Source organism: Diadema antillarum, unplaced genomic scaffold (assembly GCF_040938485.1).
Source record: "Diadema antillarum isolate AM-2024a unplaced genomic scaffold, OU_Dant_1.0 scf00000071, whole genome shotgun sequence".
Classification (NCBI taxonomy): domain Eukaryota; kingdom Metazoa; phylum Echinodermata; class Echinoidea; order Diadematoida; family Diadematidae; genus Diadema; species Diadema antillarum.
In genome coordinates, this window is record NW_027270960.1 from 2,756,790 (window position 1) to 2,784,422 (window position 27,633).

The following is a 27,633-nucleotide window of genomic DNA, read 5'->3' on the forward strand; positions in this document are numbered from 1 at the left end:
CATACTGAACACAGTCCCGGGCATAAATTTTTGTTTAGTGCGCTTAAAACGATTTTAAGCGGGGTGACGGTATTCGGGCCCCTGACGAGGTGCGGGTACCTCGCTATACAGTACTTTGTACACTGTACATGTACGTTGTATTACAGTCAAACCTGTCTATAGCGGCCACCTAAGGGATACGGAAAAAGTGGCCGTTATAGACAGGTGGCCGCTATAGGCAGGTAATCCAACTTTGTGTGCATTGCCTACATGTACATGTATCATCGTTGTATATACATGTACATTTATGTGTGTACATATGCACACGTGTGTATCATGCATAGAACAATGCCGGTGTTTATGAAATTGTTGCACAGTACACTAGATGCAGCATGTGCACAGTCATGAATTAGTGCATTATTGTGACTGAATAAGTGATGAATGCAACGGTGGCGATCACTGAATGTTGCCCAGAAATGACTGGCACGGCTAAAAAGCAGAAAAACACCCTGAATTATCAGCTCGGCTACGGCTCCATCGGGTTTTTGGCCGCTATAGACAGGTTAAAATCTACCGCGGGAAACAAAATTTGTGGCCGCTGACCGCGTTAGACAGGTGGCCGCTATACACAGGGTCTTTAACATGGCTTTTCTCTCGGGGGGATTTTTCAGTGGCCGCTATAGACAGGTGGCCGCTATAGAGAGGTGGCCGCTATGGCAGGTTTGACTGTATGTTTGTTTGTGTGCACAGCTGACAGCAAATGCAATCCACCAAGCCACTACACCACGTGCGAGTGCGTGCATCCCATCGGGGTCGGGCTAACTCGGCCCAAGGGACATCTCGTCCCACCCGTCGAGGGTGGGCCGAGTTGTCCCACCCGTTGGTATCGATAGTGATCGTGAGCGCTCGTCTGTGTTTGAGTTTATTTCGTCTTTATGTCGTCTTTTCTAACCGTAATATTTATGGAATTGTGCTCAGTGGTTTCTGTAAAGAATATTTGCCAACTTTTGGGGGATACAACGACGTAAAAATGAAATTTCAGACGTTTTTATCGTGGTTCGCGATCCCCATAGGTTCACGTTCATTTCGCGCGGTGGGCTAACTCGGCCCAGCTAAGTTTTGGCTGTTGTTTTGTCAGTAAATTTCCGTAAAACTGTCAATTTTATCATGTATGAAGGTGTATTCAGGGTTCCTTCAACTAATTTCATCTTTGAGGGAATTTAATTTTGCACATGTTTGGTGAAATGTTGGATATTTGTTCGCATGATTTCATCTTTGCCGTGTCCGCACCGCACTGGTCTCGCCACTGCAGCTCGCTCACACACACAGTGGCAGAGCTGAGCTGGCAGCGCCATGCCCACTCGGGGAGGCGCGGCGGCGGGGCGCAGCGGGGCGCTGCGGGTGGGGCGCGAGCGGCAGAGGGAGCAACCGGCCACTCCGTACCCGTATCCCCAGTAGAGAAGAAATCAAATTATGTAGCAGATCATTCGATGTGAACTACATGAAAGTCATTATATGCATTTGATTTTAACTGTTAAATGTTTTGTTGTTGCTGTTGTTGTTGCTGATTTTATGTATAGATCTGCGTTCTACTCAAAAGTTATTTCTGTCCAATAAATGTTACCTTTTTTCTTAATAAACACAAACAAGCAAAAGTCAAAGGGGCGAGTCTGTTTATGGGCATTACCATGGAAATTAATAAATTGTTTGATATCCAGTGGTCAGTAAGGATTCAAGAGAAAAATCCTCTGCCACCTGTACCTGCACGATAAAGGCCAACCGTCAAGTTCTTTTTCTTTTTCTTTTTTTGTAATTTTCTTTTTATATATGTACTGTATATACAGTGTATATCTCTCTCTCCCTCTAGCTATGTTATGTATACTGTGATGATCTATTGAACCAAACTTGGACTTCATATCTTAATCTTTTCCATGCCTTAGCCCTATTATATGTGTTAATCTTTTACATTTTTATTTATTTGTACAAAACAAGGCTGATTATAAAATTCTCAAATCCTTGCTTGTACTGCACTCATACTGTTGAATTCATGCACATTTTTTTTTTTTTTTTTAACAAGCAGCAAAGATGAATAGCTTCTCAAATGGTCTTCCTTCTCAAGCACGGTACCATGGTACTCAAAGTGTTACATAATTTGCAGTCATGCAGGGTCACAAAAGAAACATTACAACATGCACTGGTAGGCATTGGTAAGGTCATGCACATATAACTATAAGCTCTCATCTTCCTTCACAAAAGAATCTGTTGTTTTGTGGCCATTGCATCCTTTCGACTGTTGCCCTGCCTGCCCTTGATTACAATGTACCTGTACTGCTCTTTCCAAGCCTGCAAGATCACAGCAAATGTTGAATAATATTAATGTGAGCATGTAAAGTATGTTTTGTTTTGTTTTGTCATTTTAACATCTATTACTTTATTATTTCCTCTCTATTTTTTTTTTCTTGAATAACAGAACATTCTCATTTGACTTGAAATAATACTTTCATTTTCAATTATCACATTACCAAGTATCATCTGTGTACAAAGCTTTCTTTCCACAACTGAATTGTAAAGTTCTATATTTTTTTATGATTCTTCGTCTGGCTCTATAGATCGCCTACTGCCAATATTTCCGCTTCCTTTCCCCGTCTCTCTTTCACTCTTCCATCAACCCATTCTTTTCTTATGCGTGATCAATGTGTTTGTCAAGTGTCAAATGAGATTTGATTTGAAACACTGCATACTTCATGTGAATTGCACACCATGGCAGTATTTTTTTTTGCGAATTCATATTTACATAGAACAACTAGTGTGTGCATATCTACACTGATGTTCAATGTAGACAAATTTGATATCTTTAATTAAAAAAAAGTCTCAAGTAGCGCTGTACTATGGATTAAAAAACATATGTGACAAAAACATCATTTTTTTTTTAGAGTCATCACACTTCATGATCAGTGGATAGTGTGCATTCATAAAATGTGAATTTAATTCCGTCACATTTTATAGTGTGTTATAACGGTAATACAACATTTGTTCCTGTGACCTTGTAACAATTGCTCTGGTGTATTATTTTCTCCAAGGACTTGGGATCAAGGTTAGGATTGTGATAGGAGTAGGGTTAGAGTAATGCTCCTTTGTAGAATTTATGTTTGGTTTAGCATGCAGAATTTCAAGTGAACAATTGTTGCAGGAGCAAATGTCATGGAACCATTACGACACTGACTTCAGTCCTACTTCAGTTAATAGGCCTACTTCAGTCGATAGTTTGCTTTCTTCTAGATTTTCACCTCTTGACCTACCTGTAAAACATACAAGTAGTTTACCAGATAGTTGCCAATTGATGAACTCTGCCCCAGGTGAGGTGCATCGCAGGAAATGAGATTGTTGTACATATATCAATCCAGATACACTTCATGAAATGTTGCATTATTGTAACACTCATTTCGGTGTCCAACATTATGCTCAGTCACTCCGCAAAACCAGACAATGTCCTCTCAAAACTGAATATTCACTATAGCTGTAGGGGCTGAAGAAAGCAGATCTGTTCTGGGTCAGTTCCTTTGGTAGACTCTTTCTTAATTCTACCCACTTACTTTTTCCAGGGTAGTTAATTTACATATTAAAATCATAAGATAGACAAATCAACCAAAACGAAAGGAGGAAAGTAGTTTCACCCGAGGACCAAAGGAACCGATGGAAAATAAAGGTAGGGCCTACAGGTGATCACAAGGTGAAGTTGAACATGAATGGAAACAGATCAAAAGAGTTTGAGGACGTAGGTGTGGAGGTGAGTGGAGAGAATTAGGTTGTGTGGAAAACTAAATGTGGATAATTCATTAGGGGTATGTCTGAAAAGTAAACTAGAAATATGGAAAACTACACAAAACAACAACAACAAACCAAAGCTACACAAAAAATTAGTTTCTGGTCACATTAATGCTCTGACATTATTGTTAGGTGTTTTGTTGATCTTTTTTGTATTTATTGGTTTTCCACTGATTGCAATACAGTATAAGACAAATAACCATAAATCAAAATGATTACAAATAGTCAAAATAAGAATTACAGTAAAGATTTAAAAAAAGAGCAGCTTACAAGATTGAGGCATGGCCACGGAGACTTTGCAAAACATATAAGGGACTGAAAGGATATCCAAAGCACACCAGAGACAGCCCCACAAACCAACAGGAACTTACTCCATAGCTACACAGTGTAGAAGCCAGATCCCATTTATTATGAAGTTGGAGGTACCGGGTACACATCAGTGTTTTGTTGATTTTTGCTCTATGAATTTGCACATGGATAGTATGTAAACATTAGTCCTGCATGCTTCAAGTCATAAACATAATTTACATAAACTTAACATATCTAAATTAACTAATAGGACCAATATCCAACATGTCAGAAGGATGCATATCACCTTCCATGTACCCGAAACAATTTACGCAAAAAACAATAAAACAAAACAAAACAAAACAAAACAAAAAATACATTGTGTATTATGTTCACCATGGGCCTAATCATTGGAATGAACTTCCCAATATGCTGCACCGCACCACCTTCTTTCAAACATACTCTTAGGCTGCGTTCACATAGGAGTATACTATTCGGGTATACGGTGCTCGTTTTCGAGGGCACACAAATATAGCTTGAATCGAACGACAGGATTTCCTAACACCGGTTCACGTAAGAGGGCACTATTCGAAAATGCCGAATAGCATAGAATAGTATAGTGGGAATCGTGCTTGTTCGATTTTCGAACAGCGTACTAGTATACCATTTCTCGTTTATGAAATGATGACGATTTTGGTCTCAATTTGCCCTTTAGCAAAAATAAGCATGTAGACTGACATTCTGATGCAGTTTAGACATTTTTAATAAGATTGCTGGGATGGTTGTGTACGAGGAAGAAATCCGGATGGTGCAGGTGATGGTGTACTGGGTCGACTTGACGGTGCATAGCGAATAGCGAATAGCGTATACCAAATACTTCTATGTGAACGCAGCCTTAGGCTGCGTTCACATAGAAGTATTCGGTATTTGCTATTCGCTATTCGCTATTCGGGCACCGAGTACACCATCACCCGCACCGTCAACTCACCATCCCATGCAGTGAGGATTTCTTCCTCCTACATCCCAGCAAATCTTATTAACAATTTCTAAACTGCATCAGAATGTCAGTCTACATGCTTATTTTTGCTAAAGGGCAAATCCAGACCAAAAGTGTCATTATTTCATAAACGAGAGACGGTATACACTGCAAGAAAATCGAACAAGCTCGATTCCCACTTTGCTATACTTTTCACAGCTATTCGGTACTTTCGAATAGTGCCCTCCTATGTGAACCGGTGTGAGGAAATCCTATCGTTCGATTCAAGCTATTCGCGTGCCCTCGAAAAACGAGCCTGAATACCCGAATAGTATACTTCTACGTGAACGCAGCCTTAAAGCAACATCTTATTAGCAGCTACCAGGTACGGCACGCAAGTGCATACCGGGTACCTGGTAGTAAACTTGTTGCTTTTTTTCCTTGTCTATTCTTCTACTCCGGAGGGATCCTAACCAGGAATGCAGGTATTGATCAGCCTGCCTGTTACATTCCACAAGTCCTTCATTATTGTACCTGATTTCAGAATTCTCGTACGTGGCAGCTTGCCGGTTACCATGGTCACACAGTCTGGTTCTAAGTAGGAGCCCTGCTGGAATGTGACTCCTGATGAGCTTATTCTCCATGTATAAGTTGCAGCTGAACAAACTTGCTGGTATGTATAGGCCCCATCATATTTCTAGTACCATAGCCCAATTCTAAACTCACCTTTGACTTCATGCTGAGACAGACTGCTGTACATTTTTATTTTGTCTGTACTATTTTCATGAGAAATATGGAAATACATGTGAATTGAAATTGAAATTGAGAGTAACAGGAATGGAAGAGACCAACTAAAATGTGAAATCCAACTCACTATGACTACAAATGAAAATAAACTGGACGAAGGTGTCAACAAGCTGAGGTGAGAACTTATTTCTTCTTTTTCTATGTCACTGTCGAACATCCCAATGTAGTGGCCGACTGGACAAGGGAAGTTAAGTTCGGACTACCGAACTTAATATGGAATGTTAAACAAAAGAGTAGGTGTGGTGTGAAAGGGATGAACACATGAATGGGAAAGGAATGAGGGCGATAAAAAGAAACAGCACACTGGTCAATGAGAATGTGTGTCAATACTGTCAACCTATGAACCTATACAATTACAAACTGAACAAAATATAATGATCTGAGATTGAAAAGAATGAAATAGCCAAGAAGCTCAACAAATTCAAGTTTGCTGTCTTACCGTGGGCCTACAGGCCATCATAATACAATTTTAGGCGCAGGTAAGAAAAAATGTGAAATATTAGCAAATGTTAAGCTTTGTCGAAAGTTCTAGGTGTTACAAAAAAAAAATCCCACTTTTGATCTTTAATGCAATGTAGTTCCAAAACTAGTACTACAGTACAATCTCAGAGCTTACCTGGTCATATTTTCCCCTACCAGGCCCTACTACTACTGGCAGTATCCATCCTGCACAAGTCTGCATGCAATTCAATACCACAGAGTTTACTGGTCTATCCTGCCAGAGAAGTAATACCTGGTACTTGGGTGTAAAAGAAAGAAAGAACATACATGTACTAATGTAAAATTAATTTCAGGGCCAATAGTATTCATTGTTAGTAGCAAGGTGCAGTCTATATGACAATTCAATGATAAAGTGATAAGTTAGGTTGCTACATAGATGTGCTTCGATCACAATGTAATTTACTATTGCTTTATCTGCTGCTTTCATTACAAGGTTATATATTCCATTCATTTCAGTACCGGTATAACAGTGTGGATATTGCGGGTATGTGACAATAACGAAATACCTACTCACCAACTACGGAACGGAGGACTGTGACACGAGAGGTAGATGCGGTACTGGTAGACGAAACTGGACGTGAAGAGGTGGGAACACCGGAATAATCACCAGGGCATCGGAAGATATGGACAATGTCCCTTATTGCACGTCCCGAGATTATATGAAAGGAGCTAGACAAAAGGTCCAGCGACAGCGTAGAAAAACCTCCGGATGTCGCGGCTAGCACAAGCGAGAATAGTCCACAGCTAGAACACTGAGACGAGAAGACGCTAAAGTCCCTGGTAGAGTCTGTCACGCTATGTACAGCACGCTAACTGAACCGAGGCAGCGATGCAAACTGGACGGAGATCGCGGTAATCGTAGCGATAAGAAATCCGCTGGTGGATTGTAGAAATTGAAGAGAAGGCGAGTCGCGGTGTAAAATGCAGCGAAACTCGATGTATAATATCCAAGATTGGAGGAGGGAAAAGAACGTAATACAATGGACGACTAACTCCTTAGACGTGCGAAGCTACGGAGTGATCGTAACGAGATCGCGAGGAGAAGTGAAGTACGATAATGCTGACGCGGTTGCTCCTGTCCAGAAATTGCTGATTCGGGAAAATGTTCTGGTCACGCCAGCGAGTGACCACGCCTTGGCATAAAGGTGATTGGCCGCTTGACCACATAAGAACATGTTGATTGGCCACTCCTGTCACGGGACGCTGGCTAGCTACGATTACAAAACATTGACTAGGGTTCGAACCTGGGTGAGGTGACGGAACGCACCTGTTGCCAATGAATTAAGATAGAGGAATCTACAATGTAGGTAGGATACGAGACGCTACAGCAGCTCCCCTCTAGATTGATGCGAAATGAAGAGAAGCAAAAATCGATGCCAAAAGTAGACAGGTATGAAATGCTAGAAAGAATATATCGCGTCCTATGTTGGCTACAGTTAGTCTTCGTCAACCGCGATAGCTGGATTTTACACAAGCACGATATAATCGCAAGTGATACAAAAAAAAAAACAACAACAACTCAGTCATATGTAGGACATTCGCGTTGGACACTCATTTCACCGTTTGTATCATGATCCTAACTACAGTTGTATATCATGGCCGTCAAGTAAGCGGTGCTAGAATATACGGCGTCACAACGCGAAGAAAAAAAAATAATTCCGAGGTGACCGCTTGTCAACACCGACCACGTGTTTCGCTGTCACATACCAGAATACCACTACACACAAAATATCGATGTAAACATAAAGCGAAAAGTGAAGTCACAGAGCTGTGTCCATACATAGCTTCAACCATGTTTAACAATGTTCACGTATCGAGCCGGCCACCTGACCTGTCGACCGGAGCGAGTCGTGCGAGGGTCGGGGGAGGCTGGCACGGGGGAAGGGGCGGGCGGTGGCGGTGTCGGTGGTCTCGTGGAGGGTGCCGTTGAGGTGGCCGCCGGAGTTGTGAGGGGCGATGAGACGGGAGGAAAGGTGAAGTCATGTTCCAGATACGCTGGTTTCAGTCGATCTATACTGACATTATCATGTTTACCGTCGATATCGATCCGGAAGAACTTGCCGGTACGATGGATGACTGGATAAGGACCTCGGTAGGGTGGCTCGAGGGGTCGCTTGACTGCATCCTGCCGTATGAAAACATGACTAGACGTGGATAAGTCAGAATTCACATATGATGGACGTTGTTGTCCGCGCGTGGGGGTGGGGCGGATGTTTCGCATGACCTCTTTGAGTCGATGGACATAGTTGGTCGGGTCCGGATGTACGTCTGGCTGAATTGGTGTAACAAACTGTGCAGGTAATGTAATCCCTGTCCCGTAAACCAATTCAGCTGATGAACAACCGATGTCGGCTTTGATGGCAGTCCGTATACCTAGTAACACCAGTGGTAAGGTTTCAGTCCAGCGTATGTTGTTGTGTGTTTTGATTGCCGACTTTAAGTGTCTGTGTAGTCGCTCTACTAGACCGTTGGAGATGGGATGATACGATGTGGTTCGAATGCGTGTCGTACCGAGGAGGTCAGTGAGGGAGCGGAAGAGTTGGGACTCGAACTGACGGCCTCGGTCGGTCGTGATCGTCGACGGTACGCCAAAACGAGCTATCCAATGTGTAACAAACGTTCGCGCGACCGTGTCTGCTGAGATGTCACTCATTGGAATCACTTCAGGCCATCGTGTATAACGGTCAATGCAAGTGAGGAGGTACTGGTAACCGTCGGACGGGGGAAGGGGACCAACGATATCGAGATGAACGTGATTAAATCTCGCGTCAGGTGTCGAAAACGTTCCCAGTGGCGACTTGGTATGGCGATGAACTTTGCATTTCTGACATTGAAGGCACGTCTTCGCCCATGAACGTATATCACGGTTGATTCCTTTCCATACAAAACGGTCAGTACAGAGCTTTTGTGTCGCTTTAATCCCGGGATGTGAGAGATTATGTAGGGCACTGAAAACTGACTTACGAAAAGGAAGAGGGACGTAAGGACGTGGTGTACCTGTGGAGACATCACACAGTATGGTATTGCCTGAAGAAAGAATAGGCATACGTTTCAGTTTGATCGAGTCGTCATCTGAGAGGCCTGCAATCTCCTCATCGTCCTCCTGAGCGCGTGCGATCGCGTCGAAATCGACGGAGGGGGAAAGACGTACGTTGTCAATATGAACTCGTGAGAAAACGTCCGCCGGTATGTTGTCCTTACCGCTGACATGACGTATATCCGACGTGAATTGCGAGATATAATCCAACTGACGGATTTCGCGCGGCGAATAGCGATCGGGCTTCGCGTTGAGCGCATAAGTCAAAGGTTTGTGGTCAGTGAACAAGATGAATGACCGGCCCTCCAGTAGATGTCGGAAATGTCGGATACCGAGATAAGCTGCCAAAAGTTCTCGGCCAAATGTGCTATATCGTGTCTCGCGATCTTGTAAGCGCTTGGAGAAGAAAGCTAATGGTTGCCATTCGTTACTCACGAGCTGATGAACGACCCCGCCGACGCCAACATCGGATGCGTCGACTGAAAGGCTGAGTGGCGTATCCGATTGGGGATGAGCAAGAAGAGTGGCGTTTACCAGTTCGTTCTTGGCTTTGTTGAAAGCTGAGAGTTCACAATTGTTCAACTCGATGGATTGATGTTTTTTCTTCCTGTTTTTGAGAAGATCAGTGAGAGGTTGAAGTGTATCGGCACAATGGGGAACGAATCTCCGATAGAAGTTAATCAGGCCAAGAAATTCTCTGAGTTTGCGAAGAGAAGTAGGTGTCGGGAAATCGCGGATGTGTTGTACCTTATCGTCCAGTGGGCGGATCCCGTGGTCGTCGACCACGTGGCCGAGGAAGGTAAGCGACGAAGCACCGAACACACACTTGAGTGGATTAATGACAATGCCGTATGATTGTAGCCTGTCAAAAAGCTGACGTAAGTGTGACTCATGTTCCTCTTCGTTGTCGCTCGCGACTAGCACATCGTCCAAATAGACGAAAACAAAAGGTAACCCCCTGACAACTTCATCCATCAGGCGTTGGAAAGATTGCGCGGCGTTTCGAAGGCCAAAAGGCATTCGAACGAATTCGAAAAGTCCGAAAGGTGTGATGATGGCAGTCTTGGGGATGTCGGCGGCTTCTACCGGGATTTGGTGATAGGCACGTACTAGATCTATCTTCGAGAAGACTCGTTTGCCGCTGAGATGGGTGGAGAAATCCTGTAGATGAGGGATTGGATAACAATCTGGGATGGTGCGGGAGTTAAGGGCACGGTAGTCACCGCAAGGCCTCCAGTCGCCGGGGGTTTTCTTCGGAACCATATGTAGGGGCGATGCCCAATTACTCTGAGAAGGGCGAATTATTCCGAGCTCCATCATGTGTTCGAATTCCGCTTTCGCTATACGCAGACGGTCGTCAGCGAGGCGGCGCGGGCGGGCTGAAACTGGCGGGCCCCGGGTGGGAATGTGATGCGTGGTGCCGTGTTTGACTACATCGTACCTGCATATCGGCCGCACGATGTCAGGATATTCTCGAAGTAGGACGTCGTAGCGTGAAGAAGAAGTAGCAGTCATGATAGTCGGTGTGACATGCGCGTGGGTGGTTTGAAAACCATGAATCACTAAATTCGTAGTAGTGTCAATGAGTTTCCGATTTTTGACATCCACCAGCAGACCAAATTCGCGCAGGAAATCAGCGCCAATGATTGGCGAGGGCAAATCGGCGATGATAAACACCCAACGAAATGTTCTCCGCAGTCCCAAGTTCAATGTGAGAGATTTTTGTCCGTACGTGGCAATGGGTGACCTGTTTACCGCCTGGAGTTTGACGGAAGTAGGCTGAGTAGACGAGACTAGCTTGTGTGTTACTGGCAAAATGCTAACCTCAGCTCCAGTATCAACGAGGAACTTGGTACCTGAACATTTGTCGTAGACATGAAAAAGGCGACTCGGGGGCGCGTCAGTACCAAACGAGTCGGTCGCCGCTACTCGTTGGCGGGGGCGTTTCCCTGAGGCGTAGAAGAAGGGTGTGGCTTGGTTTGCCAGGAACACGGAGGCGAGCAATTTTTGGCGTCCTCCCCATACTGCCAGTGGTACCAGCACTCAGCTCCTGCGTGTTGTTTGGGTTGGCGTTCGTCCGCGGAATTGCGACCTCGACTACGACCGCGGCTACGATTCCTGCCAGAAAACCTGGTCGGAGAGCGACCACGGTCCTGCTGTAGCTGCTTGGCGAGTGACTGGACCTGCAAGGTGAGATGCTGCACTTGGTCGGCGAGTTTTTTTGACATCGTCAGATGCAGATTGTGTCGGTGCTGATGGCAGATTGGAGGCGGTAAGATTTAAGATAGGAAGACTGGACGTGGAAGGAGAACCAACCTCGATGATTTTGTCAGCGAGTTCGGCGAGCTGATGGACCGTCATGGAGTCCCTGCTGGACGCGAGGATGGACTGGACGTGGTGAGGAAGACGTGTAAGGAAAAGTTGACGGAAGAAACTGTCTTCCAACGTCTTGCCGGCGAGCAGCTGCTCCATGCGCCGGAGAAGTTGCGTGGGGGAACGATCTCCCAGTTCTTCGGCGGTTAACAGCTGATGTATCCGTCGCTGCTCCGAAGCAGTCGTACGCTTCGTTAACTCCAATTTGAGAACTTTGTACGGGTTGGAAGGAGGTGGAGAAACGAGTAGGTCACGGACAGCGGTGGCATATTGGGGTTGTAATGAAGAGACCACATAATGATACATGGTCTTTTCGCTGGTGATGCCTTTCGTAGAAAATTGGGCCTCGACTTGGGCGAACCATAGGACGGGATCGTCCGGCCAGTACGGGGGCAGCTTGATGCTGACAGCGGCGGCAACAGCGCCGGGTTGCTGGGGAGTGGAACCGAGTGGTGGGGCAGCGGTGCCGGGCTGTTGAGCGGCGGCGCCGGGTTGCTGGGCGGCGGCGCCGGGGAGTTGGGCAGATTGCTCCTCAGTGTCAGGCATGACGTACGCGACGGGAAAAGAGTTCCGTAAAAGAATAGCGGGGTCACCAATGTGGATATTGCGGGTATGTGACAATAACGAAATACCTACTCACCAACTACGGAACGGAGGACTGTGACACGAGAGGTAGATGCGGTACTGGTAGACGAAACTGGACGTGAAGAGGTGGGAACACCGGAATAATCACCAGGGCATCGGAAGATATGGACAATGTCCCTTATTGCACGTCCCGAGATTATATGAAAGGAGCTAGACAAAAGGTCCAGCGACAGCGTAGAAAAACCTCCGGATGTCGCGGCTAGCACAAGCGAGAATAGTCCACAGCTAGAACACTGAGACGAGAAGACGCTAAAGTCCCTGGTAGAGTCTGTCACGCTATGTACAGCACGCTAACTGAACCGAGGCAGCGATGCAAACTGGACGGAGATCGCGGTAATCGTAGCGATAAGAAATCCGCTGGTGGATTGTAGAAATTGAAGAGAAGGCGAGTCGCGGTGTAAAATGCAGCGAAACTCGATGTATAATATCCAAGATTGGAGGAGGGAAAAGAACGTAATACAATGGACGACTAACTCCTTAGACGTGCGAAGCTACGGAGTGATCGTAACGAGATCGCGAGGAGAAGTGAAGTACGATAATGCTGACGCGGTTGCTCCTGTCCAGAAATTGCTGATTCGGGAAAATGTTCTGGTCACGCCAGCGAGTGACCACGCCTTGGCATAAAGGTGATTGGCCGCTTGACCACATAAGAACATGTTGATTGGCCACTCCTGTCACGGGACGCTGGCTAGCTACGATTACAAAACATTGACTAGGGTTCGAACCTGGGTGAGGTGACGGAACGCACCTGTTGCCAATGAATTAAGATAGAGGAATCTACAATGTAGGTAGGATACGAGACGCTACAACAGTATTTCTTTGAATTCATGAAATTCTTCCGTCGAGATGTTTTTTAATGCAAGTGATTGACAAATTGCCCTACATCGATGTCAATAATTATCTCTATAAATCATCATATTTACATAAACAAGTATATCGATGTACGTGTAGGGCAATTTGTCAATCATTAGCAGTAATAACAGTATTTCTGTTAGCAATTATAGTACATCGAATAAATATCACTTTGAAAACAGACTTCACCATAGTACTAGTAAATCATTTCAGACACAAAAAGGTGACATTTTCACATATTAAAACTCGTATTATTTCACAAATGTTACATATATTCGTAAATTAAGGAGCAGTGTCCCAACATAGCGAATAGTGTCATCCGAGTCGCGTGATAATTGCCAACAATACAGCATGCATCCAAATCGTTATTTTATGTGTGTGTTGTGTGTGTGTGTGTGTTTTTTTTTAATTCAGTATCAATCATTAATATAATACGTGTAATAATAATGTTGATGCTGGGGGATAGACAGAAAAACAGCCAAATGACAACTGCAAACTGCATGAGGTTGGAATACATATTATTGAGTCATCCTGGAAAAAAAAATATCAGAAAAAAATAAAAGACCAAAAAAAAATCAGATAAAAAAAAGAGTCAAGCAACCCCCTATATGCCCAGCCTTTAGCAGAAACCTTGCCCTTCACCTTGGCATTGGCTGGCGGTAGCACACCAGCTCAGCCCAATTCACGCAACGTTGCAGCAAAACACAGTTGAGTTGAAACAAGTTGCTCCCTCTCTAGCTCTCAGCTCAAAGTTCAAGACAATGGATAGGAAAATGCCAACTGACTACTGCATAGAATTTAGTACTCACGCGAGAAAATTGGGAAGTGCAGCAAATGACGCCTTTTTCTCCAATTTCAACCACCGCCCGTATCCGTAGCGACGTTTACGGAGTGGCTGGCTGCTCCCTCTGTGCCATTCGCGCGGGTGCCCCGCGCCGGCCCGTGCCTCGCCGAGAGTGGGCATGGGCATGGCGCTGCTCAGCTCTGCCACAGTGATGTGTGAGCGAGCTGCTGGTGGCGAGACCGGTGCGGTGCGGATAGGGCAAAGATGAAACCATGCGAACAAATATCCAACATTTCCCCAAACATGCGCAAAATTAAATTCCCTCGAAGATGAAATTAGTTGAAGGTACCCTGAATGTACCTTTATACATGATAAAATTGATAGTTTAACGTAGATTTACTGACAAAACAACAGCTAAAACTTAGCTGGGCCGAGTTAGCCCACCGCGCGAAATGAACGTGAACCTATGGGGATCGCGAACCGCGATAAAAACGTCTGAAATTTCATTTTTACGTCGTTGTATCCCCCAAAAGTTGGCAAATATTCTTTACAGAAACCACTGAGCACAATTCCATAAAAGTTACGGTTAAAAAAGACGTCACACAGACAAAATAACCTCAAACACAGACAAGCGCTCACGATCACTATCGATACCAACGGGTGGGACAACTCGGCCCACCCTCGACGGGTGGGACGAGTTGTCCCGTGGGCCGAGTTAGCCCGGATCCATCCCATCGAAGGTTTGTTGACAGCTAGCTAGCCAAGTCCCTTGAACTGCCAGGAAGTGGTCGTACGTACAGGTGTGGTCCTCTGGTCAAGATGGCAAAGCCAGTAAGCATGATGGATTCGATAAGCAAGGATTTTGAGTGTTCAATATGTATGGAAAGACTTCGCGATGCGAGATTCTTGTTTTGTCAACATACTTTTTGCTCTCAGTGCCTACAAAGCTACGTGCAATCCGGCCGCGAATCTGCGAACCACATCACATGCCCGGTCTGCCGAGAGGTTACCCGTCTGCCACGGGGAGGCGTAGGGGGTCTCAAATCCAGCGCCCTAATTAACAGCGTGCTAGAAAAACTTGGGGAGTGGGAAAAGCGTAATGGTACTGAGTCATCCGGTGTAGAGGGGAGTCAATATTGTTCAGAGCACCCTAGAACGATTGTTAAGCATTACTGTACCGACTGCGATCGCCTATGCTGCTCAAAATGTATCAGCATGGGACGCCACAAAACAGTTCAACTGCAGCAGAAAGCAGCCGATGTGAAAAGAACCATGGGCCAACTTGTGGACCAGTGCCAGGAGAAAAACTTTGTGATCCAGACAGCTCACCATCAAGTGAACACGAACAAGGACCAAGGGCTTGAGGCACTCAACTCATTAAAAGTAGAAGTGCAACGAAAGGCGGAGAAGCTTAGATTGAAGATCAAAACTCAGGAGGAAGAATTATTGCATCGGCTTGATGCAATGAAGGAGAAGGTGCGAGATACCATGGCTGTCAAACAGAGAAGCTGCTGTGAGCTTGAGGATGATCTGCAAGATGCTCTCCAGGAGTGGATGAGTCTCCGGCAGTCTGGGAATGATGCAGAAATTGTCAGCAAACATTCAGCCATTCTGAGCAGGATGAAAGGTCTATTGAAGGTGGGAGTCACCCCAGGTGACGTGGAGTGCCAACTCCTGGAGCGTTGCCTGCACTTTGTACCTGGTGAGCTGTACCTGCAGATGGCTGGTGGGGCAAATTTGGGGGAGTTGTGTATGGCACGGAGCTGGAATACGGTGGACGTGACTGCTTCTGGTATTGTCTCCAAGTTGATGTACAAATCGGATGGGAAGCTGGTCATAGGCTACCTGAACAACGGTGTTGAGATTCTGGAACAGGATCATTCTCAGTCTGCATCAATGCTTGAAAATCGACACTTCAGAGATCTTACTGTTCTGGCCAATGATGACATTGTTCTGCAGGATGATGAAAATGAATTATTCCTAGTCCGAGACAGTGATGATGAAATCTCTGACAACCTTGGTATGTTTGCTGGACAATGGGTGAGTGTAACAACATGTACCTCCGTCGGCGTCAACAAGCGATCTTCAGTTGTAGTTGCGAACAAGGATATGCACAACCAAAACATCATCAACATAGACACCAGAGGCAAGGTAATCACAAACCACGCGACATCGTATTTCCATGGTTTCTACCACATGTGCTGCGACAGGAACAGACGGGTGCTGTTCATCGACTACGACCGCAAGGGCATTCACTGGCCCGATCTGAAGAACAAGGGTCCCGAGAAGCTGCTGATTGCAGAGGAGGGTCGCGTGTACCTAGCTGTGGCTTGCAACCAGAGTAATTTCGTGTATGCAGCCTGGCAGAATGCCGACACCCCAAACAAGATCAGCATCACCCAACACTCCCTAGACGATGGACGACAGGTGAGGACCATCCTGAGTGGCTACAGGGTCAAGAACTCCTTCCGCATGACACTGGCCAATTGGGGTGACCAGGAGCTGGCATTCTCGACCGGAGGAGATTTGACCATCCTTCAGGCGTTAAAAAATTTGCAAGCAGCTTCATTGCTCAGTCAGTTTTGAGATGGATTCACACAAGGGACATGGTAGTGACGTGAACTCCCTAGAGAGCAAGAAACATGTCAAAGTTTGAAGAGAGTCAAACCTTAAAAAGTACATGTAAAACTATGGTGCAAGGGGCTTCTTCAATCAAAAAAGCGGGTTGCTGAAACTTATTCATGTTATATTTCATCCTGTTGGTGTTGATAATCTTGGTTGAAGTTGATTCGATTGCATGTTATTACCATGGTATCAGAGATTTTTTATTTCTTTGGACAGACAGGCTTTAAATTGTCCGACACAAAGTCATCGCAGCATGCAGGATTTTGAGATTTACTTCGCAGCATCTTTCACAACTCATTATTGCAGTCATCTGTCCAGGTGGTACAATGTACAAATTTTAGTTCATGATTTCTCTAAGGCTGGTGATAGCGTGGAGATTAATTAGTAGTGTATTAAAGCAAAAAATGAGCACTGCAGAGCTACATGTAGAAAGGAATATTGTTCCTCTATCATGTGAATGCCATGCATGAACGACAACAGCACTAAATCTGTATACCGTAAGCTATCCTGTAAAACCAGAAATTTTCCATGTGCCTTAAACTTTCACAAATTTCACGAGGAGCCACAAAACACAAAGTGTAGTGTACATGTAGTGTACAACCCGTACTTGTGAAGTTCGATTTCATGGTAGGCGATTTGCAAAATATGTATGCTGCGAAAAAGGCTGATGATCGTACATGTAGTCTGTGAAGTTAAATGCTGCGAATCTTTCTGGTGTTACAGTATTACTAAATTTCATATTGTACTCAGTGGCTGAATCTTATTTAGAGTATTTGATTGGCTTTTCAACAGTGTGTGTCATTTAATGTGACATAATTATTTCAGCCATTTGACTGTGCCATCACTTGTATTCAACTCTGTGTGTATGTGTGTGTGTGTGTGTGTGTGCGTGAAAGAGCCATTAATGTGAATATTATGTAAACATTGACATTGGTTTCGTTTGTAAGTGATTATAAGACAACTAATTCATATTTTGATCTCTTATATTACAAGCAATATACACATTGTACAGCTGTATATCCATTGATTAGCCACGGAGGTGTATATTATTCATATTTTTCCTGTTAAGAAGTGTTAGATGGGGAGTCGACTCCATAATGATTTGTCTCCGTCTCATCAGTGTGTGGTATAGCAACGTGTGGTTCAAAATACATTTTCAGTTGTCGGTATGGCAATACCTGGGTGCCATGTGGTGAGCATCACCAGGGGCGTCACCAGCTTTTTTTTCAAGGGGGTGCGTTTTGACACTAAATGATTACGAGATTTTTTTGACAGACATTTGGAATATAGGAAGCTCTCAATCCCTAGACTTTTACTGTTTTTTGAGGGAAGCTGGGATTTCATCTTTGGGGGGGGGGGGGGGGGGGGGGGGGTTAGTATGCGAGGGAGCGAGAAAGGGTGGGGGGAGGGTGTGGAAGTGCCGGAGAGGGTTATACCCCTTATAAATGTATTATGGAATGACGGTGTGAAACGACAAATTACTGGCAGCGATATCAGGGGAATGGCATCACGACTACATTCGAGCGAGCGGAGCGAGCGAGCTTGAAAATTTTGACATTTTACAGTCCCAAAACTGCCGTTTGTAGCCATATTTTTTGCTTTGTAAATTACGGGGGGCTCAACGGGCGCAACTGCTGGCAATTACTGGCAGCAAAATCAGGTGAATGGCATAATAATTAAATGCGAGCGAGCAAAGAGAGCGAGCTTGGAAATTTTGACATTTTACAGTCCCAAAACTGCCATTTGGAGCCATATTTTTTCGCTTTGGAAATAAAGGAGGGGTGGGGGCGCAACGGCCGCAACTGCCGGTAATTACTGGCAGCAACATCAGGAGAATTGCGTAACAATTAAATGCGAGCGAGCGAAGCGAGCGAGCTTGAAAATTTTCACATTTTACAGTCCCAAAACTGCCGTTTGTAGCCATATTTTTTTTTTTTGCTTTGTAAATTAATGGGGCGCAACGGGCGCAACTGCTGGCAATTACTGGCAGCAACATCAGGTGAATGGCATAATAATTAAATGCGAGCGAGCAAAGAGAGCGAGCTTGGAAATTTTGACATTTTACAGTCCAAAAAACTGCCATTTGGAGCCATCTTTTTTTTCGCTTAGGAGATAAAGGAGGGGTGGGGGCACAACGTGCGCAACTGCTGGTAATTACTGGCAGCAACATCAGGACAATTGCATAACAATTAAATGCGAAGCGAGCGAGCGAGCTTGAAAATTTTGACATTTTACAGTCCAAAAACTGCCTTTTGTAGCCATATTTTTTTTTGCTTTGGAAATTAAGGGGGGTGTGGGGGTCGCACCGGGCGCAACTGCTGGCAATTACTGGCAGCAACATCAGGGGAATGGTATAACAATTAAATGCGAGCGAGCGAAGAGAGCGAGCTTGGAAATTTTGACATTTTACAGTCCAAAAACTGCCATTTGGAGCCATATTTTTTCGCTTTGGAGATAAAGGAGGGGTGGGGGGCGCAACGTGCGCAACTGCCGGTAATTAGTGGCAGTAACATCGGGAGAATTGCATAACAATTAAATGTGAGCGAGTGAGCGAGTGAGCTTGAAAATTTTGACATTTTACAGTCCCAAAACTGCCTTTTGTAGCCGTATCTTTTTTTTTTTTTTTTTTGCTTTGGAAATTAAGGGGGGCGCATCTTACTGCTGGAAATTACTGGCAGCAACATCACGTGAATGGCATAACAATTAAATGCGAGCGAGCGAAGAGAGCGAGCTTGAAAATTTTGACATTTTACAGTCCCAAAACTGCCATTTGGAGCCATATTTTTTCGCTTTGGGAATAAAGGAGGTGGGGGGAGGGGGGGGGGGGGGCGCACCAGGCGCAACTGCCGGCAATTACTGGCAGCAACATCAGGAGAATTGCGTATGTAATGCGAGCGAGCGAGCGAGCGAGCGAGCTTGAAAATTTTGACATTTTACTGTAAAAAAAAACCAAACAAACAAGCTGCCGTTTGTAGCTATATTTCTTCGCTTTAGAATTTAAGGGGGCGCATCGGGCGCAACTGCTGGCAAATACTGGCAGCAATATCAGGAGAGCATAATGATTACATTTCGAGCGAGCGGAACGAGCGAGCTTGAAAATATTACATTTTACAGTCCACAAACTGCCGTTCTTTTCTTAGCCATATTTTTTCGCTTTGGAAATTAAGGGGGGAGGGGCACCGGGCGGAACTGCTGGCAATTACTGGCAGCAACACTAGGTGAATTGCATAACGATTAAATGCGAGCGAGCGAAGAGAGCGAGCTTGAAAATTTTACATTTTACAGTCCCAAAACTGCCGTTCTTAGCCATATTTTTTCACTTTGGAAGTTAAGGGGGGGGGGGGGGCGCACCGGGCGCACCTGCAGGCAATTACTGGCAGCAACATCAGAAGAATGGCATAAAGATTAAATGCGAGCGAACGGAGCGAGCGATCTTGAAAATTTTGACATTTTACAGTCCCCAAATTGCCGTTTGTAGCTATATTTTATATATTTTATATTAGCACCCCCCCCCCCCCCCTCCGTAGTTACGCCACTGCTTTTGGGTGAACAGATTTCTTGAATTCTAACAAAAAAGCAAGAAAATCTTTTCAACGCGGGAATTATGATTATGTGGGATGGGGCAAACGTGTATAAGTGCTCCGTATCGTACGGACGTACAGTACGGTCGATAGATAGTAAACACTGTAGAATACTAATAGATATGTACAAAATCAGTGCTGCCAGAACCAGGGGTGCGAATTATTATTATTTTTGTGTGTTTGTGCGTGTGTGTATATATGTGTGTGTGTGTGTGTGTCCCTGGTGCAAAATATAAAAACAAATTAGAAAAGAGTAATTATTTAGCGTCCGGCGTTGAGGTCGCTCGCAGACTGATTTTTTTTTTTTTTTTTTTTTTTTTTTTTAAGGATCTGAAGGGGGGTGCGTTCGCACCCAACGCACCCCCCCTGGTGACGCCCATGATCACTGTAGATGCATTATTGGATAGCTCAATCAAGAAACTAGCAACCGGTTTTGGCTGCATGTACACTCATGGTGTAAGGTCATGTCCCATCTTTAATCCATGGGTATATTTTGTTGAAGATTTCTTTGCTTTCCATTATGAGACCAACAAATTGAAGCCTCGCAGTTGTGAACCATGACTCCAGTGACTGCAAATCAGTAAAATTTAGAAGTTTTAGACTCTTTTTTAGCTTAATTCTAACTGAAGAAAAAAGCAGCAACCAAAGAAAAGCAAACTGAGACATGCGCAAGACAACTGGAAGCGACAATGCTCTTGAGGAATCCCACAGTACATCTGTGACGGGGCTTTGCAGCTTGCGCAGAAGCTTTTTGGGCATTAGCGATAATGAAAATTATGCAATTTGCTAGATTGCATGAAGAATTCTGATAGAACAAACTCTTGTAGATTACAAAGTATTTTTTTTTGCCCCAAAGTTCAAATTTTCCTTTACTTCAATGATTTTATGATTTTTTTTTTTTGTGCCCCATATCTGACAAAAAAAGAAGAAAAGATACATGTACTGTGTGTACAAGGTGAGGAGTTGGTCTGAAGTACATGTACATTATTATAAATCCACTCAGCATTTATTGATATTACTGGAATCCCAAATGAGAGCTGAGCATTGTTGATGCCTTAGATGAGTTTCTGTATTTGTAAACTAATACAAACTGTACTGTACATAGTCTTGTTAGAGACAGTGCCTTGTACAATATTCATTTGTAAAATGTTCCATTGTGAATAAGCCTTGGTAAAGAAACACAGCTAGTGTGTTTTACTCTTCCACACTCTTTTGGTTAAAAGTACTTAGCCTACAGCCCTGTATCTGAAATAAAACTCAGTGCATGAAGTTTCACAAACAATCCTTACCTTGCCATACTCCTGCAACAACGCATGGATGCAATATTCCTCTGTCTTCCCAATCTTAAGTTCAAGTGCCAAGTTTACCATGACATGTATCCAGAAAAAAAAAATGTGTGAATTATATGACCTATATGTAGATGTAGTTTATTGTTGTTTTTACTGCATGGTATCTTTTGAATAATTTCTGAATGTGATATTTACAGCATACACGTAAGTACAGTATGTACAATATATACAGTGTACAAGTATTTCCTTGTGCATTGATGTGAAAGGAAAGCTCAGTGCTGTGTGTGGAAAGGGGAAAGGTTAATCGGTAAAGTATCATACAAGTGATACAACATTCAAGTTGAACAAATGTAGTACATTGTATACTGTATGCATGTACTTGTAGCTATGTGTTCCTTGTACCACGTCGGATTTCCATGGGAGATCACAAAAGCCATGTACAGCAAGAGGTTCTGGGCCCCTTTTCATAAAAGATGTTACAATAACAACTCTGGCTAAAATAGCAACTTCCCATTGCAAGTTCAGCCAATTCAGGAAGCGGGGTTCATTGTCGTTACCATGATGGCACGTGCCATTCTAGCAAGAGTTGCTATCATATAGCAACCCTCTATCAAATGGGACCCTGATCTCACTGAATATCAATTGCCCTACAATACATACTTGAAAAATAACAAACTCCATCAAATGATTGAAGACAGGAGTCATTGAATGTATTGTTGAGACTGATGGACGTCCTAATTGGTTCTTTCAAATTACAATGTATTTCATGTATTACAGCCAAAGAAACCAGTCAGAAGCCAAAGCTGCAGTATCAGCATTACATGATATTATTTCATCTTTTGATTATCACTTTGTTACTTTGTTTCATTTTGATTTGTCTTAATCTATTAAATGTCTTTTTAGCAGTATTGTGTAGATGATATGGTGTGCTGAATACAAACAGAAAGTTAGAATAGAAATGTTACTGCATATTATTCAACCCCTAGGATTAGAGAGCATGTTACACAATAGATTTTAGCTATGTATGTACTAGGTTACAATATGTTTACAGTACTTTAAGAAGGATAGAAATTTCTCAAAAGAGCATACATGTACGTAGCAAGAGGAGTGTGTTAGACAAGTTTGTACCTGTAGATCAGAAATTCAGCAATTTCATTCCATCGTCTCTATAAATTGTTGTTGCTCATTTGTCACAAAATAATGATGCACGAAATTTGATGCATTTCTTTTGTTGATTTCAGTGCTTCAAATGCAGTATGAACAGAAAATTGATCATTTCAGTGTGAAGATTTGTGTGTAGGTTTAGTGTGAGACTTGGGAAGTGGGGACATTATGAACTCATCTACATGTAATTAGCACTACATGTGGTTTTTGATTGATATCTTTTTGTAAAATTGGTGCTGTAAAATATCCTCATCTCTAATTTTCCATTTTCTTTTAAAGTTAACTTACGGTAATATTGCACTGTTGTCAAAGTGAATTGTAAATGCCATGTCACTATGTTTTATTGCTATACGAAACACTTTTTTTTTCTTTCTTTTTCTAGGTGTGCCTGCCTATACAATGCCTGGGCAGCTTTGGGGTGTGCTAACCTGTATCACATGTATGACCGAAGTGTCTTTGAATATTACATGGATCACTTAGGAACTGGTGTGTAATAACAAAGTCTTTCCGTTGAGCAACATGTCTTGTACATGTACATTTGTAGTTTTGTGTGGTACAATGGTTATGATAGACTTGTACTGTATTCTTAAAGGGATCGTATAGTTTTGGTTGAGACTTAACTTCAGGTTTTTATCATTTTTGGTGAGATAGTGAGAAACCCTTTTATGAAATATGAAAGAGCATGTAATGCCATGAGGATTTCAACGTTTATTTTATGAAAATTTATTTTGAAGTGGCTGAGATATATCCAAAACAGAGTGATCCTAATAAAGTGTGGGACCCACATTTTACTACGATCGTTTTATTTTACTTTGGTTTTGGATGTTTCAGCTATTCCTGACCCGATTTTCATTGAATAAACTTTGAATTCCTCTTAAAATGGTATGCTCTGTACTATTTCATAAGTGTTTTCTTTGTATCTCGCAAAAAAGTTAAAGCCCAATTTTCATCTCCACCAATACTGTATCATCCCTTTAAAGTAGATTATGTATGGGATAGTTCAACTTGTATTAGGTATTATAAAGGTAGTGATATTTTGAAAGGATATTATTATTATTTTTTATACTTGTTTACTTTTTAAAAACATTATGTTGCTGATACAGTATTGTGTTTTTGTCAATAGAAAATTTATGATCATAATATGTGATTTTGAATTGCAAAACCTACAAAAATTCATCCAGGTCTTTTCCCAGTAAGCCTGAAAAAATGTTGTGGGATTCCACGTTTTGGTGTACATATATTTTCTTAAGGAATGATCTTCCTCTTCCCGAGGTTTGGAAGCAAATTGGACACATTAGCTGTGAAAGTACAATATGTAGTACCGTATATTGGGGTTAACTGAAACTCTCTGTGTAGACCCATGTTTCTTTTGTCCGACTCTTTATTCTCCCCATCTTTTGCCCTTATGGGGTACATGAAGATGTATACAATGTATGAAACCCCACATACGTACTACAGTACTGTAAACTTTCAGCAACAGTCAACAATGGCACCAATACTGTATACACTGTACGTAGCACAAAATTTTGAAAGAGTTGGATAATCCCTTCATAAAACTTATAACTCTGGAATTTCAAATGTACAGTAAAAATGGAGTCAGTGTGATTTATGCCTGTGTTATACATGTAGTACCATTCCCAGAGGTTGGATTAAAAGTAAAAAAAATAATTATTTGATCAGTTTTTACAGAACATCACAGTGTCACAAGTTATGCATCCTTTTGAAGCTGAAAACTTCTTTCAAAATCTGCCGAAATGACGAGGTCTTGCTACACATTGTAGGCAATTCCATGTTGGTTCTGTGATCCAAGGCCACATATTCAGTCATTAGTTCTGTCTTCCTGTCATATAAACTATAAAGTGACTATTAAATTTTCTGCCATTTCACGTATTGTATTACCTAAGTGTGTACTATTCATTGCAAGTTGTTTTAATATAAAAAGTAAATGTATTTCTCTTTCCCAAACATTAAAAAAGAATGCTCTTATTGGATGATGTTCTTATCAAGGAGTCTTGATTCTATTGTATGTTTGTGCTTCCAGGAAACACCGCCTGCATATTAGTTGGTAACCCCCCCCCAAAAAAAAAAAAAAAAAAAAACCAAACAAACAAACAAACAAAAAAACCACACACACACACACACACACACAAAAAAAAAAAACACACAAAAAAAAACATATCCTGTTTCTGAGTGATAGTGGAGAGAGACAGGTGAAGAAGGAGATAAAAGATTTGGGGTGAAAAACTCTTCAGTAAAAGAGGGTTGGTGGCAAAAAGATGATGAGAAATGATAGAGGTTTCTGTGAAAACCGATCAACGAAAACAGACATGACAGATGAACGTTGGATTAAAAACAACCTTCACTCTTCACGAAGTGTAGCAAACGGGAATTTCTACTGGTAATTCCCTTCGCTCTTCTCTCTTTCAACGGCCTTATGGAGGAACTTCAGGCATTACACCACAAATCACAGACTGATACACTCTCGTGTCTGAATACAAAAATGTATCTTTTTTTCCACATTTTGTATGTACAAAATTTAGCACAGCTATGTACAACATTGTCATTACATGCATATTCATAAATTATTGACACCATTTCTTTTCAAAGGACACACATATTAATACATATACAAATATAAAAATTACAGAAAATTGCTCATGACAGGATACCATTTGCTTAAAAGCACTAAATAAAGCACTGTACCTAGTGTCCCTATTGCATGCACTCACACAAACAACCTCACCTGGTGGACTTATACCCGAGGCCAGGTGATGTGTGTATGCACTTTACAAAATTTTACAGCCTCCAAATTTTGATAAATAAATACATAAATACATTTCCTGTCGACTTTTCTTGAAGATGACTTTCACGCACCAAATGAAAGTGGGTTGTGAAAAATCCTAAATTTTCTAGCTCAAAAGACACTTCAGCAACTGGATGTACATTATTTGCAATGCCACTGCAAGCATTTCCTCAAACCATATCAAACAAGTGGTTTACATGTAAATGGTTCCTTTTTTGATTACGGAGACATCGTCCCTTCAAAGCACAAGCGTATAATACAAGCAGATCCATCTGTTAATGTTTACCTTGTCTTCATTAGCAGTTGTACATTTTATCTACACCTTGCTCATACAGTACACCACATAGAGATGAATATTACTTAATACAAGTTATTCATTAGGCTGTTCGTCATTTCTTGAAAATGTAAAGAATGGCTACTTACAACTGTTTACAAAGCCCTTCTTACAGCCTTTGTTCAGGGCATATAACAACTTGTGGTCAAATTGTTGGGATAAGAAAAGATACATTTACTGAGTAAACATCTCAGTTTTGCATCATTCCAAGAGACTGAAAAATTGCAAAAATAATTTAAAACTATTTATACTGCTTACTCACAAAAAATGGCAAACTTAAGAGTGCAATTAAAGTACATCAATCACATAAGGACAAAAGGCATTAAATCAATAGAATTAAACACATACGAAGGCTCTTAAAACACTGATGTCTACACCAAGACAAGGACAAAGTAATTGATATAAGTGATTAGTTCTCGAGATGAAGGACCTAACATCATAATACACTTTTATGTTCATTCTTACACTGGCCTGCAGCAAGACCCTGAAACATAAAAAGAAGACTTAAAAAATGTTTGCAATCGGTGACTGCAAATGGCAACTTGAGAAATAAAATCCATACACTACACATTGACTCGGTAACATTTGAGTGCCATGTAAACTTTTCCTTTCAATAGGGGAAAAAAGTTGTGTGACCTTAGATACATGTACAAGGTGTCACAGTTTTTACATTGTACATTCTAAGTGTAAGCAAAGACAAGCAAATTTTAAATAAATCACATACAGCAAGATTATCATGGGAATTTACATAAAAAATACCTCTGCACAATAATCTTCAGCAGTGTTTTGTGATGAAGAGAAGACGGATTATCAAATTCAATGTCTTTTGCACACAAATGTTGAATAAGCTTATAAGTGTTACAGACACATGTATAACAAAAATAGCGAACATCCAACAACTTATCCATCGAAAAATCATCAGGTCAAATAGAACCTCTTGTTGACTAGATGACATTTTGTTGGAGATGCTTGTCAAAGAGTTCAGAAACACGACTGATTGCTTTAATAAAACTGTCCTCTCCCTACAAAAGGAATATCAGCGTGAATATCGGGGCCTAGATCTTTCTAAGGGAAATATCATTTATCAGTGTTCAGATTAACACTTTCCCATTTTATATTTGGATTCCCAGTCTACATAGTATACATGTGTACTTAGTTGACGGAAATTACAAGAGACTTCCGGTACAAATGTATTATCTCATGGTCTTAAAACCTCACTCATCAAGAATGTGTGTTCCTTTTGCAATATCAATGCCAAGTTGACCATTTCCTCATGCAATCATAATCTATACACATTTTGCTTTGTTGTTGTTGTTTTTTTTTTTCCCCATGACGGTCAAGCGAAAAGCAATTCAATTCACTTGTTCTTACCAACCACATTGCCATACAATGTACTTGAAATCCAGTGTGCATGTATTAGTTGCAGCTCCGTAAGGCAAGCCAGGGGCAAGCTTTTCTTTGTCATGAATAACTGATGTTTCAAAAGTATGCACAATATTTGACTATTTTAGTTATTACTAAAACTATCAGTAAAATGGTCTATTCATGAAGGCTGTAAAAAGTCACTAACAAAGAAAAAAAAATGTCTGCTTTGGACATTATGTGCTCGTAACAGTTGCAAAACAGTTTAAAGAAATAACTTATACATCACGTATATATAGTCTGAATAGCACAAATATTGACGTTGTCTGAAAATGTTTCAAATCTGTAAATATGGAATAAATAAATGATAGTAATGATAAATATTGGTATGTTATCAGCATTTCTTCA

At 42.2% G+C, this 27,633-nt stretch overlaps 1 protein-coding gene and 1 pseudogene across 1 annotated transcript; one reads left to right on the top strand and one right to left on the bottom strand.

Moving 5' to 3' along the window:
* Positions 1 to 11,266: 11,266 nt before the first annotated feature.
* Positions 11,267 to 12,332, bottom strand: LOC139716978 (uncharacterized; annotated as a pseudogene).
* Positions 12,333 to 14,833: 2,501 nt separating this feature from the next.
* LOC139716883 (uncharacterized) lies at positions 14,834 to 17,248 on the top strand. Its single transcript, XM_071628412.1, has one exon. The coding sequence runs from the start codon at positions 14,887 to 14,889 to the stop codon at positions 16,651 to 16,653; it is 1,767 nt and encodes a 588-aa protein (XP_071484513.1). The 5' UTR covers positions 14,834 to 14,886; the 3' UTR covers positions 16,654 to 17,248.
* Positions 17,249 to 27,633: the final 10,385 nt, after the last annotated feature.